The sequence below is a fragment of the Papilio xuthus genome, unplaced genomic scaffold (genome assembly GCF_000836235.2).
Source record: "Papilio xuthus unplaced genomic scaffold, Pxut_1.1 DF826945.1, whole genome shotgun sequence".
Lineage (NCBI taxonomy): Eukaryota > Metazoa > Arthropoda > Insecta > Lepidoptera > Papilionidae > Papilio > Papilio xuthus.
The window spans coordinates 7,259,969-7,276,535 of NW_013531704.1; the positions used below are offsets into that span (position 1 = coordinate 7,259,969).

The window sequence follows — 16,567 nt, forward strand, 5'->3', positions numbered from 1 at the left end:
ACTTTTTATTTTCCTAGAAAAGTATGAAGTTAATTATGTTTTTATATTTTATAATAATTTTACTCTAAATAATAATATTACTATTTCCTATAAATATTTAAAAATGTAAGCAAATTTGCTTTAAAATTCAAAGCTCGAGTAAAGTTATTGCGAACATTAAAAAGTTTATCAGCTCATAAAAAGCTCGCGCGTTTACGACGAAATATAAACTAAGTTCACAGTTTAATATACCGCTTAACTGCACCTTATATTTTACACGTGATTTACTATAAATACTTTCCGGCTACATTCTAAAACTGCAACAAAATTTAAACTAACGTTAAAGTTTAAAGCCATCATTCATATAGAAATTTTCCTTTCAAATAAACGAAGAATAAACATAAATCTTACTACATTAATAAATGCGAATGTATAGATGTATGGATGGATGTTTGTTAAAAAGTGGCTGCATGGATGCAAATTTGTCATAGCCTAGAAGAGCATGTAAACTATTAATAAAAATTTTTAATTCCGCGCGGACGGAGTCCCGGTCTGAGCTTACTTAATAAACATTATTCAACGTAAATAAAAAACATTATTGATTTCTTCATCTATATTAAAACATAGTCCCTTATAGCCTTTACCCTGGCTGACATGAGATTAGACATTTAATTTCTTAAAAAACCTTTAATCGTAAAATGTTTATGACCCCTGACATTTGAAATAATGTACACGCGCCGCATCACAGCGAATCAATAGAAGCGGTGCTTTATTATTAAGAGCTAAAAATGATTGCATTGTTGAACTAATTTCTTCAATTCAAACATAGCATAGAGATATATATTTCTATTTCAGTTTTTTTCGTAAAAATGAAAGAGAACAACAGCAATAAAATAAACGATGGACAAAAGATTTGTCCAATTTGTGGGCAAATTGATATAGACTCTTATCCCTTATGCTTTGTGTTTGGATCTTTCAGTTAAACAGTTAGTTTTGATTTACTTATATAAAAAAAGTTAAATTAATTCTTAAATTCAAAACTTATTTAACATACGTAATTTCGTGTTTCGCAAATCCATTTTACATTTAAAGGGAACAAATAGGACGTGCGCAATTGCTAAAAAAAATAACATCTTTATACATTAAGATATTTAAGTTAACGCGATTTATCTCCCTCGGGAAATTGAATTTTACGCTTTTGTGGCAGAAACATGTTGTACAAAGTCGACGTCAAGTTTCGTCGACACATAATCTAATCTAGAGGATTTACGACGCGCGCTGCGTTACCTTACGTAATGTTTTGTCATTTGATATTTTCATTAATTTTATTAAAATTGTGATTATATTTTTTTATTATTTACTTGCTATCGACCAGCGACTCTAATACTTAATTAATTTCTTTTCTTTTGCCTTTGTGTTCTTCCAGGCTATTCAATATGAACATGTCATATCTACGCCAAATTTCACCGAGATCTATGCAGCCGTTAGCTACATATCCATCTATCCAGGAACTTTAGTTTTTTTTTCAATAGTTTAAAAAATAATGGCAGTTAATCGTTTATTTCAAAACAAGCACCCCTAGCACAAAGTTCATTTGTCTGTTTTTTAATTAATATAGTAATTGGAATCTTATTTCTAAATAAATTAATCAAAATATAATTTAATTTTTGATATAAAAAATATATTTCTTGAGACAAGAAAGGAAACTTTAAATCTCCCAAAGGGAATCACTTTTAGAACATGTTGATTGAAATCTATGTAGAATTAATTAACTGCTAACTAAGACCTCTCACATTCAAACTCCAAAGTTCTTTGAAAGCGCCAAATAGTCGACTGAAAATTCGCATTTCCCTGGACATATAAATAACAACAACTTTGAACTTTATACCAATTAACCAAAGTAGAGATAACTTAGAATAGCCATCATCATCAGCTCACTATACTTCCGCATTAAGGAGCTCGGAGACTACCCTAAGTTAGCTCCTAAGTACTCTAGGGGTGACTGGGGCATAGTCAGCCACGATGACCCAGTGCGGTTTGGTAAACCATATAGTGAAACGATTAATTTTTCCGAGGTTCAAAGTCTAGTTGTATTTTTAGTTTTTAATTATCAAGTCGTATTTTTACGGTTTGTAAATTTTGATGTAAAATATATATTATGTTCGTTTTTAGGTCATTCATCAAGCAGATTATATTCCTTCTACAGCATTAATTACGTCTGTAGACTGAAATGGCGATGAAAAAAGGAACTCGAAAATCGTGTTACATTATTAATTATCTGGAACAAGACCAATTCATAATGTCCTTGAAGATTACAAAAGAGTTACCCGACAAAAAAGATTCGATTTATTCAAGTATATTCTAAAGCAATAAAATATTTAATTTAAAAACAAGCTTTATTTAGTTTTAAACTAATATATGAACGGCCAAATACTGACGATGTGGTGTTAGCACCGACCAATTTTGATTCCATGGGAAGTCCTTCATCATGGTGAGTGGGACTAGTATGTATTTAAGTTACTCCGTAAGTGGTATTACTTCACGGACGAAGTCCGTCGTTCAGTGAGTTTACCTCACCATGCTTTGTACCCGCACGACGCTAGCTTTGCGTTCACTAATCAATTTCGATACTCCTTAGTCTGTATGCGGACTGCCTTTATGTCTAACTGAGTTAACAATTAATGGAATTGCTCTTATTATAAAACGGTCATTACGTGAGTTAATTAAAAAACAATATAACATCGCACTCCGCCGCGTCGTCTATCTAATCAATATCGCACTAGAGCGAGCTGTATTTTGTGCTCTTTTTGATCTCGCCGCTTACTACGCTTAACTATAATTAAAACATTCAATATTGAATTTATAATTTTAATACTTGATTCGATTTACTAATTTTTAACCGCCGTCAAAAGATGTTCTATAAGATTATATTTGTCAACCGTTTATTAAATCTTTTTTTTTATTTGAACGTAACATGTCAAGGAGGTTTTCAATGTTCTGTACAGCCATTTGGTTAGATGAAATACACGTTAGTTTACTTAGTTCTTAGTTTTATAGTTACTTGTACACATCTGGGATCTCATCTATGCCTGAATGAGGTCGTTCTTAAGGTGAATGACTAATGAACGGCGGAGAGGGACCGAGACCGAGACTAATTTGAGCCGATCGCGGTGCCTTGATTAATCTTCACACGGTACAGTCGCCGTGATAAATGTTATATAAGTAATTGAAATCCTTACCAATATCCAACTACATTTAATCTTAAGATTTTTCTTAAATTGTTGCTAATAAATACCTTAATTATTGCCAATGCAAAACAGGTACATTCAATAGGAATTTTCCACAAAAATTAATACAACTTAAAAACAATTTATCATAATAATATACGTATCACCCTCAACTTAGGGTAGGTAGAGCCCGGCGGTGGAGACATATAGTGAGCTGATGATGATGATGATGATACGTCTCAAAATCAACATGGATGAAATATTCGAAATGATTTTTCATTCACAAATTCATAAGTCCCCGAGTTTTGATTTTAAAGTCAATATTTTTATTGAATTCCATTTATTACAGCAAATCTTTTTTTATTATTATTCTGGTAAGAAGTGAAGCTAAATAGTTCTGCAGTAAATAACAATTCGTAAGACTGTGAGCGTCTCACTCGAGCTTCGCTAACAAGTATCCCGGCGAATGCTGAGAATCCTAATGTTTCTCATTACATTCCCTCTAATGGTCCCTCGAGCACGACGTGTCTCAAATTCCTTCCATGTATATTGTAACAGTGTTACATTTTAAAAGATTTCTCTAAAGTAAATTAACTTTATTTAACTTATCTTGACCATTTATTTCTTTTAAAATTGTAGCAAATGCTTTAGTTGTTTTTTTTTAATATAAGCTGATTTTTATTAATTTACTAATATTTCTTATACCAACTAAGCTCTAGGATTGTCCTAGGATATGGTTTACGACATTAGTCGAATGATCGTTCGATCGATCGAATTCGATCTCTCGACTACGTGATCAGTAACGTACCCTTAACCATTAGGTTGTTGACGCTTTGATCCATTAGGCTATTTTATCAATATTTTCTTTCTGTGAATCCTCTCTGTCGATTAAAGGTACGCAACGCATAAGCAATTGCGTATGTCTATGGTCAAAGGTCACTTCGTTATTTCAGCGATTTCAGGTGACCGCTCGCTCGTTTGCCACTGAAAACTGAAACGTTGTGATAAACAACGAGAGAAAGATGGAACTGCTATCTTAGAATCAATTGATATGGTACCAGATAAAAATGATTTTTGAATTATGACGTAATCACTAGATTTATTTTGTAGAGTCTGCCTTTCCACATAATAATTACTTATAATTACGGTACACAGTTTAATGCTTACATTAACTCCGGTAGTGAATATTAATTTTAAATATAGCTTAGTTAACTTTTCTTTAAAATTAATTAACGTTATAATCTATCAAGGCATGTATATATTAAAGGCCGGTACACCAAGGGCATTCGTATCATCGATCACTCCGGCGACTGTACGCAGGGGAGTTAACAAAGTCAATATCGTTAATTAATCGATTAAAAGCCCGCTTAATATATTGAATAAGCTTGTTAATTAAATTAAAAAGTAGGTTAAGATGAAACCAGTTACACCAAAGGGAAATATTGCTTGGTTGGCAATAAAGTTATATTACTAATATTATAAATGCGAATGTTTAGATGGATGGATGTTTGTTTGGCAGGCATCTCCAGCACCGATGAACAGATCTCGATGAAATTTGGCGTACATATAGAACATAATTTGGGAGAACACATAGGCTACTAGTTATTTTTTTTTTAATTCCGCGCGGATGGCGTCGCGGGCGACCGCTAGTTCAGTCATAATAAATGTCGTAGATTTTTTTATATGACGATCAGCCAGAATCCATAGTTTTGGTTGCCTCAATCGATAAAAACCGATGTCAAGTTATTTCTATGGATTGCGTTATTTTTTGCCTTATTACAGTATTTTAGGTGTAAAATAATATTGATTTATTAATTAAATTTTCATCATCTAGCGGTCTCTCTCTCCACGTCTTCGAGCACCTGATTATTGGCCTGTTTTGTGTTAAAATTTGAACAATCTTTATGTTATTTTTAGGGTTCCGTACCTCATAGGAAAAAGACGGAACCCTTATAGGATCACTTGGTTTTAACCAGCTGCCCGCGACTTCGTCCGCGCGGAATTAAAAAAAAACTATTGGTCGCAGAGTAATGTTTTATAGCCTAAAGTCTTCCTCTATAAATGGACTATCGAACAAAAAAAAATTCTAATCGGACCAGTAGTTCCTAAGATTAGCGCGTTTAAACAAACAAACTCTTACGCTTTATAATATTAATATAGATATCATATTTTGATATTTAATGATAATAATATAGGTTATGTAATACGGTTCTTTTATTTTCTTTTCAAGTAATTAACTCTATTAAATAACGATTAAACAAACAATCAATAACCAAGTAATGAGACGCTATATTGATGTAACTAGAATTATATTTACACGTGACGCACCATCCATCATATGCGTTGCGGAAAGATTAATGAAGGCAAGGTATTATGAATAACTTTCTTCTTATAATTATTATACTTTTCCAATTAATAATCTTCAAATAAATATAATAAAGAACGATACCCAGAGTACATTAATGGGGTAGATTTCTCATATACATATACAAGGGGTCTATTACGAATATATGCCTGACATTTAAGAGAACGTTTTCGTTACGCTCTCGAAAAAATTTATAATGAGATTTGTTGGTATACTTTTCGACAGGTAAGGGCGCTATACAAATTTTCGTAAAAACGTTCTATTTCGTGAGATACCTTAATTCTTAGTACGACTCTTTTATTTTATATTATTACACTTATTAAAGTTTGACTATTTGTTGGTTTGTTTGCTTTGATTAGGCTCCGAAACTACTGAATCGATTAGAAAAATTCTTCCACTGTTTTAAAGCTACAGTATTTTTTAATCTTGTGTAGACGAAGTCACTGGTAACTTCTAGCAATTTTTAAATGTATACTAGATTCCAGTTGAATAACTTCATATACGTAGTGTTGAAAAGTTTCTTTTGCTCGTTTTATTATTCAGTAAAACGAGCAAGTCTTTTCTAGTATCGCTCGTAGAATATTGAAAAACAACATTCACGTGAACTCGACTCAAACTGTGCTCAACTCATTTATTATTCCTTTGCAATATTTTATTCTCTTACATGAAATATCGGTATCAGATTATTTTAATGTACAGTCATATTTTAATAATAATATTTTAGCTTCGAGTATACATTATGTAATATTGAATAGCCTATATTTACCTGACGTAAATAGAGTATTGTTTTTCGCACGTTATATATCTATATAATGTGAGTTTATATGTATGTCAATTTCATTGTGACCTGATGGCCTAGCACGAACAATTGCGACATGCTCGTTCGTAATGTTATCGGCAAATCATGTTAATATTTGTATGATGTTGGTTGGTGTATTTTATGAACGGTAGGGGGTGCTGTCCCACACCGATTTATATTGCAAATTTTGTCGATGTCTATACGATGAGGATTGTCACAAATATTCATGCTAGGCCCTTTATAATCTAAACGAAGGAATCGATTATAACAAGAGCTGTTTTTCGAATTCGTGTTTTTCCGCACTGTCAAAGGTTTAAAAATCAATTAAATTTACTGATATTTTTATGTAGCGAATACTGTTTGTTTAACCCTTATTATGGCAAGATTTCTTTTTTTAAAGAAAAGCAAAAAACAAAGTTAAAAATACAAATTAAAAATAATTTTATATTGATCGTATCTTTATATATATAATTCTTCTGTGCGTGTGTATGTCACTGAACTTCTCTCAAACGACTGGACCGATTTTGATGAAATTTTTTGTGTGTGTTCAAGGGGATCTGGCAATGGTTTAGATTCACAATTTTCATCAAATATTAACTTCATATTAATTTATTCAAATTAAAGACGTGTAGACAGGACAACGTCTGTCGGGTCCGCTAGTATTTCTATAAAGTTGTATATATGGTATACTATACAAAATAAACATAAGGGTTAATATGTTCTATTGCAGATGTCAGTTTTAATCTAGATAAGTAGGTCACATATGTGATAAGAGATAAGTTTATTTTGACTACTAATTATTAGTTTAATTTTTAACTGCATATTTTTTTATTTTCCAGGTTACGATATAGAAAAACATCAAGTGCCACCATATATCAAGTGTTCTTTACGAAAAAATTAAGACTAGGTAAGTAAACAATATTTTTTTTATTATAGAAATTATCTTTAAAACTTAAATACAAACTAAAGATATAATTTTGAGCTCTTTGTAAAGTTAGTAAGTAATATAAGTGATCGAGAAGTCTTAAGAAACTTATTTTAAAAGCCTTTTCGTCGCCTAAACGAGGCATGTTCCGAACAAGTTGATCGCAAAATCCCAGTTGCTAAGTTGGAAAAGTTCTTCAAGCGTATTGAATGATCCGAGCTCACTTTTCTGGTCATTTGTAAGATGGAAGACAATGAGTTTTTAAGTCGTGAAATAGCCAGAATATTAATTAATTTACATGTAGTAAATAAAGGTATGCATGTTTCATGTTGTCTAGTGCAAAAGACGAAATATAGAGAAAGAACTTTTTATTTAGAATAATGTAGACAATAGTGTAAGCAAAAAGTTTTACTAAGAATTAAAAACTATTTTATTTTTATCTATTTTTTTTATGACACAAACCTTCTCTGAAATCGTCAATACGTCCAACTACAGATTCAACAAATGTTCAGTGGTTTAGTGGTTGTTATATTTATTACTGTCTGTTTATAGTTAGTGGTCAAATAAAATAAAACATAAGTACTTAAGTTAGTGTAACTTAGCAAGCGTCAATCGTAAGCACATCATCCGTCATTGAGCTTTCTAACAACATAATATAAGTATGGGAAATGTTTGATATTTTTTGTTATGATCATTTTTCTGTTAGCATAGAATTCTTTGTTCTTACAAGAATTGTCGCGAAATGTTATATATTTTATTTTATTATATTAATATTCGTGAACTCCCCTTCTCTTTGTTATTTTTACATCTCTTCTTTCCTTTTTCTCTTCTCTATTTATCTCTCTCTTTTGATCACTTTTACGCAAGAAATATTCGCATTTGGTTCATTTTTTGTACTTAAAAATTTTAAAAACATAGCTCGTAAATAATGATTTATACTATTTTATGTTATTTTACGTGTGCAGTTTGTCTCAAAATATGGCAACAGTTCAAAATTGAAGCTACACGTGTTAGTTTTTAAATGTACTATACGTGCTACATCCGTAGCTCGTAGCACGTAGCACTATGGTCGTAGCTCGTAGCAATTTATGTTGGCGTGTATTGTGAATTTTTATGTATCGCATAATTCTGGAATCATATGTTCTTTTAAAAGCGTCGGTGGATCAGGGGTACACACACCTAAGCACTTGTCTTGCAATCTGCAGGTCCTGGGTTCGACTCCGCCATGTACCTATGTTTTTCAATTTCCGACTTACATGTGTACATTGATCAGATATTCTTACGATGTAGAAAAACATCGTGATGTAACCTGCACATATCTAAGAAGAAATTCAAAGATATGTGTAAAGTCAATCCGCACTGAGCCAGCGTGGCTAACTATGGCCTAGTCACCCCTAACTTAGGGTGGGCTCCGAGCGCATCAGTGAGGACGTATAGTGAGCTGATGAGGTTCTTTTATTAACCACAAGTTTGAAACGCTTAGAAATCTTTGGTTAATACTATAAAGTCATTTGATAACAGAAAATAGAATAAGAAAATATCATTCATTTTTTAGACTTTTGCTTTTTTAGGATAACGAAATAATAAAATTGGATAAGTGACATTTCTCTCTAGGTTATATACGTCGACGTCTTTCAACAAAATGACATCGAAATAGTCGGATGACCTTTCGTCTAAAGTGATATTAAATATTTTTTTTCCTTAAAACTACAACTCAATTTGTCGTAAATTCTAGATATTTTGACACGTAGCTTTTTACACGAATAACATAAGAGAGTAGTTCTTGTAATCAAAATAATAATAAATAATTTTAAGTAAATTTCCAAACCAATACGACTTAGGGTCCTTCAAGAAGCGAGCCTATCACCACCTCAAAGGCCGGCAACGCATCTGCGGTTCCTCTGGTATTGCTGATGTCTATGGGCGTCGTTGAACACCTCGGTGTTCCCGCTGCTCGTTTGCCCCCTTCTGTTATAAAAAAAATTGTCTGATTTGAATATGAATATATCTTTTTACTGTCAGTACTAAGACTAAGTAATTTTTTTACTGACAGTAAGTTTATTCATATTTCTACTGTTATTATGAACATCATGAATTAGTGAGTGAGGATCCTATCCGTGTAGCATGCAATGCTCATTGGACATATTTCCTTTTTCTTATGTAATTATAATTGCTGCGTTATTTCTTTATATTTATTTTTAAATGTTTTTTTTTATTTCATTGTAATGGTGCAAAGAACTAAATGTTATTTCATTTGTTTAATTATAATGAACGTGCAATTTATATGCAATAATAGAATAAGATCAGATAAAATGTGTATAGCTAAATTATTGAATCTTCTTTTATGTAAGAGCTTAAAAGCTTAGATATCGCTGTATAATTTAATTGAAGCTTACGCAAAATTATATTAAGAAAGGTACTTTTATGTGTATGTTATAAAATATAAAATTTTTACTTTTATTAGCTAAGCTAAAAAAAAAACTATTTACAAATCGGTAACGAAAAAATAATTAAAAAAAAACTGTATATCAAGTTTACAGATTTAAAATTGTATCTTCTAATATATCGTAGTTTCTTGCGTTTATTTATGTTTCAATATTAATAAATTCTCTGTCAATAAATTTACTACAATCCAAACTTCCGTCGATTTTACATTTTACATCAGAGTTGCAGTCTGTATTAGAGTGCATTGTAAACAAACCGAAGCTTTTTCAACTAAAAGTTTGGTTCTATTGTGTACTTTATAAAATATATGATATGTAAAAATGTTTTCCACATCGGTTTAGTTTTATAGCTTTATATTATAATATTAAATTTTCTTAAAAATATTATGTATAATTATTTGGGAGTAAATTAAATTCCTAATGTAAAGCTTAAATCTTGTTTTGGTAAAGAAAATAAAAGTTCATACAAAACGTTGACTAAAATGTTTTTTCTTTTCGGAAATATTTCTTACATATGAACAAGGTTAATTCTTAAGGGATGTGTTACAGCGTTTCCTTGTTTTATAGCGTGTCATTTATCATGTCAGTAAAATACTACGAACTCAATTTTCTTGAAGGTTGTCTTTAAGGACATGGACAAGGAAAAATACATACGGTTTTACCAAAAAAACTTATACTACAATTTAATAGTAACTTAAACACATCTACAGTGAAGATTATATCTGTAAATGCTTCTTCAAGGCAAACTGAATACTCAGTAAAAAAAAGATTACCCATACTAATTCTACTCAAAGGATCTCAGTAGCCACTTAAGCTAGGGAACATACACATACTACATGACCTATTTTTTAGTTTTTCCGACCCCTCCCACCCCTCGGTGATCAGTCGTAGTACATGCCAAGACACCCCTCCCCTTTAGATTTTATGTAGTAATTCATAATTATGATTTTTAATCATTTCACAGGCAAAATTGAAAAAAAAAACATAATTTGGCTCATACTCTTCTTTATAGCATAAGACTGCATGCATACTTAAATTACCAGTGAATTATGTATTATGAAAAAAACAACTAACGACTACGTGACTAAAATCTGAGCCACCCCCTTGCTCCTGTGACTGACGGTAGTATTTTTAGGACCCCGCCCCCCCCCCAAACGGGTCTCGTAGTATGGGTACGTTCCCCTATACGGAAGGCAACAAAATATTAAATCCAGATTTGGAGTTGGCCTTTGAAATGTGATGTAGATAAATAAATCTAACTAGCATTATAAATGCCAGTGTTTAGTTGTGCGGATGGATGTTTGTTTGAAGGTACATCAGGAACGGTTGCATGGACCTTGATGAAATTTGGCATACATATAGAACATAGTCTGGAAGAAAACATAGGCTAAGTTTTTTTTTAATTCCACGCGTACGGAGTCACAGGCAACCGCTAATAAGACTAAATTTTGGTAACACGGATAAAGAATGACGTGAACTTTTATAAATAAATATTTATATCACAATTTGTAAGTTTTGGTATGAATTACAAGCTTATACTTTTCTTAATAGAAGTTCATCTCATCGGTCTTCGTAAAACAGTTACATTAAGAGTAAACTCGAGCGTCCCCGATCCAGAAGTTTCATGCATATTATATCATAATTTAAAAGCTTCGTACAATATTAGTCTTTTCAGTATAAGAATGTACGAGAAGTTTTATGTGTTTTAGAATTATTACTTCTTCTGAATTAATACTTTAAGTTTGTTTTTAAAACTAAAATAATATAAATGTCGGATATGACTTATAATCCCCACAAAAAAATAATACAATTGTTTGTAAATCCAGTTTTATTATGTTCCTAATTTTTTACATTTCTCTAATCTATTTTCAGTATAAAAAAAACTTAATCGAACTCTACAAATTAAAAATTGTAGAGTAGTAAATTTCTTCAGTTTAGTCAGCCATGGTTCACCATAGATGGTGGTCAGCAATACAAAAGTATTTACTACCGAATTCAGGGTCGTGAATTGATAAGTATCTCCACTAAGGAAGACTATTAGTGTAGATTTCTCATACTAAAACAACAATTAATATGAGTACAGCTTAGACTTTTTAAAATCGGAAACAAAGTATATAATAATGTCAATTTCATCAAGATTTATTCACGAATGCATACACTACCTCTCTAATAAATTATCTGAACAAAATGTAACAACGAAAGATATCATTTCCATAGTTTAACAACATAATTTACAAGAACGCCAGGAGCGTACTAAGAGCTCACAAATTAGTTTTATTCATGGACAAGTATAAAGTATCTGCCGAGGGAAGTTCTCGTGAGCTGAATGTAAATGTTATTCTTACTTCCATGATACTTGATTGCATATAAAAATCTAGCAATCCGACCCTGTTTCGGATTATTAACGTACCAATATTTAATTCTAACGTAAAATCTTGGCTTATACCAATCTAATGGAGATGACATTTCTTCCTTGTAAATTAACACAAATTTTCATTTTAAAGTTAAATAATAAAGATGTATATTTATAACTAGTAGTTAGCGGCGACTTCAAAGGGTAAAATAAAGAAAAAACTATTAATATATAACCCATACGTACCTTTCCAACAGTGAAAGAATTTTTCAAATCATTTCAGTTGTTTCGGAGACTATTCAATGCAAACAAACAGACAATCAAATCTTACCTTTTTATAATATTACTATAGATTAGAGCTACAAATTTATAGTAACTTATGTTTAAAGCGATAACTTAGATCGACTATATGTTGTTACCATAGAAACAGTGAAAAATATTATTTGTAGCACTTTTTTGGTAGTCATTTTTTTATATTTTTTTTATATTTTTTTTATTTATTTTTTATAAACAAGGGCCAATATACAAATTTACAATAAAAGTGTTTATAAACCCATTGCGAGTTTGTTCAGACACTTTGGTACTACGCTATGAAATAAAACAGTAGGTAAGTTTAATGAAATTTAATTAAAAAGCATTAACTATATTACGCAGAAAATAGTACGTTAAAGCAAAAACATATATTTTATAAGGCTAATTTATTCCAAACAATAAGAAAAGCATTTTAACGTTTAGACTTAGCTGCCTACATTCAGGATTGTTTTATATCTGCCTTGAATTCACTTGTATTTTCCATGCGTGTAATTACTAAACTACTGCGCTATCCTACATTCTAAGCAGGTATGTCTGTATGCAGAAAAAAGCAAGGTATAAAACTTTACCTTTAAACATTTTACTCTATGTTAAAATGAATAAAAGTATTTAAAAATCTTTTCTTAATATTAAAAAAATAATATTAACAATAGCCGATTTAAAGATAACGAAATGTAAATATTTAAGATAAAAAGCTGATCGTTTAAAGTACTTCGTCTTAAGCAAGAAAATACACAATTATTCGGTCGGAAAAAAACTCTGTGCCAGCTCTTTTTTATATCTTATTATAATCTGGATAAGTTATATATTTGCTTGCGTTTCTTTTGTTCAATCTCTATTAGGATAATACATTCTTACGATAGAGATATTTTTATAGTATTTGATTCAGATATCGTATGTTATTTATGTTCATGTAGATTCATATTGCTTATATATATTTAGTTGTAACGTTATATTCTCCATGTTGTGATTTATAGCAATACACATTTTATATTACTAATCTTACTAATATTATAAATGCGAATGTTTATATGGATGTTTGTTTGAAGGTATCTTCAGAACGCGTGAACGGATCTCGAAATTTGACATACATATAGAACATTTTTTTTTATATCATTAGTTGGCAAACGAGCGAGCGGCCACCTGAAATCGCTGAAATAGCGAACCGTTGCCCATAGACATACGCAATTGCATATGCGTTGCCTACCTTTAATCGACGGAGGAGAGGATGCACAGAAAGAAAACATTTCCATGCATCTTCTCATCCGGAAAATCCACTTCCTCTTCCCATCCTTTCCTTATAAAAACAGGGTAGGAAGGGAAAGAGGACTAAATTAAGCCTCCGGGACGCACACTCATCAGACGAAACGCGGAATTGCTTCCACTTGACGCCTGTCTTCTGTGTGGTCGTGGTATTTCACCGGGCGAACAGGGCCAATTCGTGCGAAGATGTTAAAGCGGGCTCTACCACTGTTGAAAACATGTACATAGTCTGAAAGAACACATAGGCTACTTCATGCGTATGTATTCTAAATATATAATGTAAAAACATTTCAGGAATAATGTTTATTTAACGATGTAATACGCTTATTTCGCTTACGTACAAGAGCTAAAATATTCCTTATAAATGTTAATTTGATTTACATTTTCTTTACTCTTGTTATGTTAGGATTATGTTAAGTACATTTCAAATTAAGCTAATCTTACATAATATGTCAGCATTCGTTATCTTTTGTGTTTATTTTATGGAATAAATTACCTGTAAATATTACCAATAAAGAAAAACATTATTTTGAATCGAATTTCAGTTTCCTTTGATAATTTCCAATCAAAATTTAATTCGCATGCATTAAAATTAATTTAATTCTGTATCTTAAGTGCAAAAGAAGTTTCCAATAGTCGTGTCACTTGACCGTACGAAAGTTCACGCCGTACACTTCGCTACAAGAGTCTTAAAGTCGCACTTTATTTAAAAGGTACTTGACAAAGAAAACCAGTTTTATTTCTTAAAAAGTACAATATCATATAGATATTTATTTATGTCCTTGACTGTACGTGTGATTTCTTCTGATAAAACGACAGTCTAGATGTGTACGAACAATCCTTACCTCGTTACTTAAACGAGTATTATAAGAAAGAAACTCTGTTTCGATTTCACAGCAAAACTACTTAACCGATTTAAATGAAATTTGATACAAAGATAGTTTAGAAACTGAGTCGAAGAGAAGCGAGAAGGACCGTGACATTCGTCTCGCTTATAGAAGTTTCTCTCCAACAAAAGTTTCTCGCTTGTGAAGATCGTGTGTCGGGGTGTTTCTCGCTTATCCAGATTCGACTGTAATTACAAACGCGCGAAAAATAGTTTTCTTTTATTCGTCTGGTAAAAAGTACAAATAAAAATTAATGTATACTATTTTTTTCTTTTTCATTCGTATAGAAATTTAATTAGTTAATGTTATAAGTATAAAAAAAACACTTATACTAATCTCCAGTTTTAGTTTCATAAAATAATTATATCTTAGTCGGCAGTTTAGTATATTTATTTTGATTAACGAGCTGCAATATTTTTCTACAGCCTTATTTCGCTGAAAATTGAACAATTTAATTTCACGTATTAATTAGAAGAGAAAAGATGATAGGAAAATTATAATACCTATCATTTATTTCTAAAATTTCAAAAAAGATTAAAAATAAATATTATTTTTCCCGCTAGCTTCAGTAAAACTTTAACTTGAGTTTGTATCTAGAGTAAACTTAGAACATTAGTAACTTAGTAACTTATTTGGCTACATTTCTGAAGTCAGAGGTCTATTCAAATTCCTGTCAAGCTTCAGTGTAGTCGCACCCTTATCTGAATAATTTATGAGTCAAATGGAATGGATCAATTTGTGTATGTTTTTATTTCAAACAGCTCTTGAGAAAACGATACTATTTTGCAGTCTATTTTTTTTATAAATAATTTTCTTGTGAAATTTTTATTAATAAATTTTCCTATGTATACGTATGTTTTAAAATTCAATAAACTTACTATAGCTCGGAAAACACGAATTGGCATCTCTCTCGATAAAATCTGTCTAGTCGTTCAAGCTAAAAGAGGTGACAATGGATTTGACATACATACATACAAACTGACATTCCCGTAAGTTTTATCCTTGTCAGTCAGGTAAAAAAATTGTTCTGCTATTTATTGCTAGTGTTACTAAAGAAATAATACAAAAGTATAAAAATCCTTCGATATTATTAAATTTCATTTTCAACGTTTATTATTGGAATTTATTTTCTCGTCGAAATTTATCTTGAAAACGATTCAAATGAGGTCTGACAAATGACGCTATGATCAGCGGAGAAACAAAGCATTATTACGATCAGACATTTTTCTTATAACGAGATCAATTCGTCTTTGTCGCTTTAAGTTTCGCGAACCAGTTGCGTCTGAGATGGCGTAATGGTGACCATTTATAACCAGTCTTGTTACTTTTATATTTTCAACAGATCAGTCACGACTCCTTTGAAAAAAGATTGTTTCATTTTTTAAATTGATATTCTATTTATAAAATAATGTACTCTTTAGTAGGCAATAGATGCCAGCAACAATATGTATTTCACGAACAGGCAAGGGCGCTCGGTGTACTACCACGACCATACAGAAGACAGGCGTGAAGTGAAAGTAATTCGGAGTTTCGTCTAAAGCCCTATTTTTAATCGTCATCGCCTTTACCCTTTCTTATAAGGAAACGATGCGAAGGAAAAGTGGATTTGATGGAAAAAGGGACGCGATAGGTTATACACGATAGGAGGGAAAAATATAATCTTTTACGCCTATCCACCTTCGTCGATTAAAGATAGACAGGGGTGGAGCAAGGGCAGAGGTCGCTTCGCTATTTCAGCGAATTCAAGTGGCCGGATACTTGAAGAGTTGGCATAATGTCATACATATCCATACATCCCTGTCAGCCTATATTCGATCAAAGTTAGACAAAGTAATAATATACAGGCAAAGAGTAGAAATTGAAATTTGCATAAGAATTTTATTAAAGTGAATATTAATGGAATTTAATTTAGCAAAGTTCTCTCAAAGCAAGGAAATTTTGCGAGTCTTGATCCGCAGTGCAGTTACTCGGTACACTGCGTGCCATAAGTACTAAGTGGATACTGCTATGAAA

The 16,567-nt window shown here is 31.4% G+C and overlaps 1 protein-coding gene across 1 annotated transcript in view; it reads left to right on the top strand.

The window, feature by feature from the left end:
• The window catches only part of LOC106120978 (uncharacterized), a gene marked incomplete at its 3' end in the record, with an annotated part of 73,623 nt that overhangs the window by 41,843 nt on the left and 15,213 nt on the right, over positions 1-16,567 (top strand). Inside the window, exon 3 of the mRNA XM_013316449.1 lies at positions 7,210-7,277. Within this exon, the coding sequence (XP_013171903.1) occupies positions 7,210-7,277 (68 nt within the window). The remainder of the gene's footprint in view (positions 1-7,209; positions 7,278-16,567) is intronic.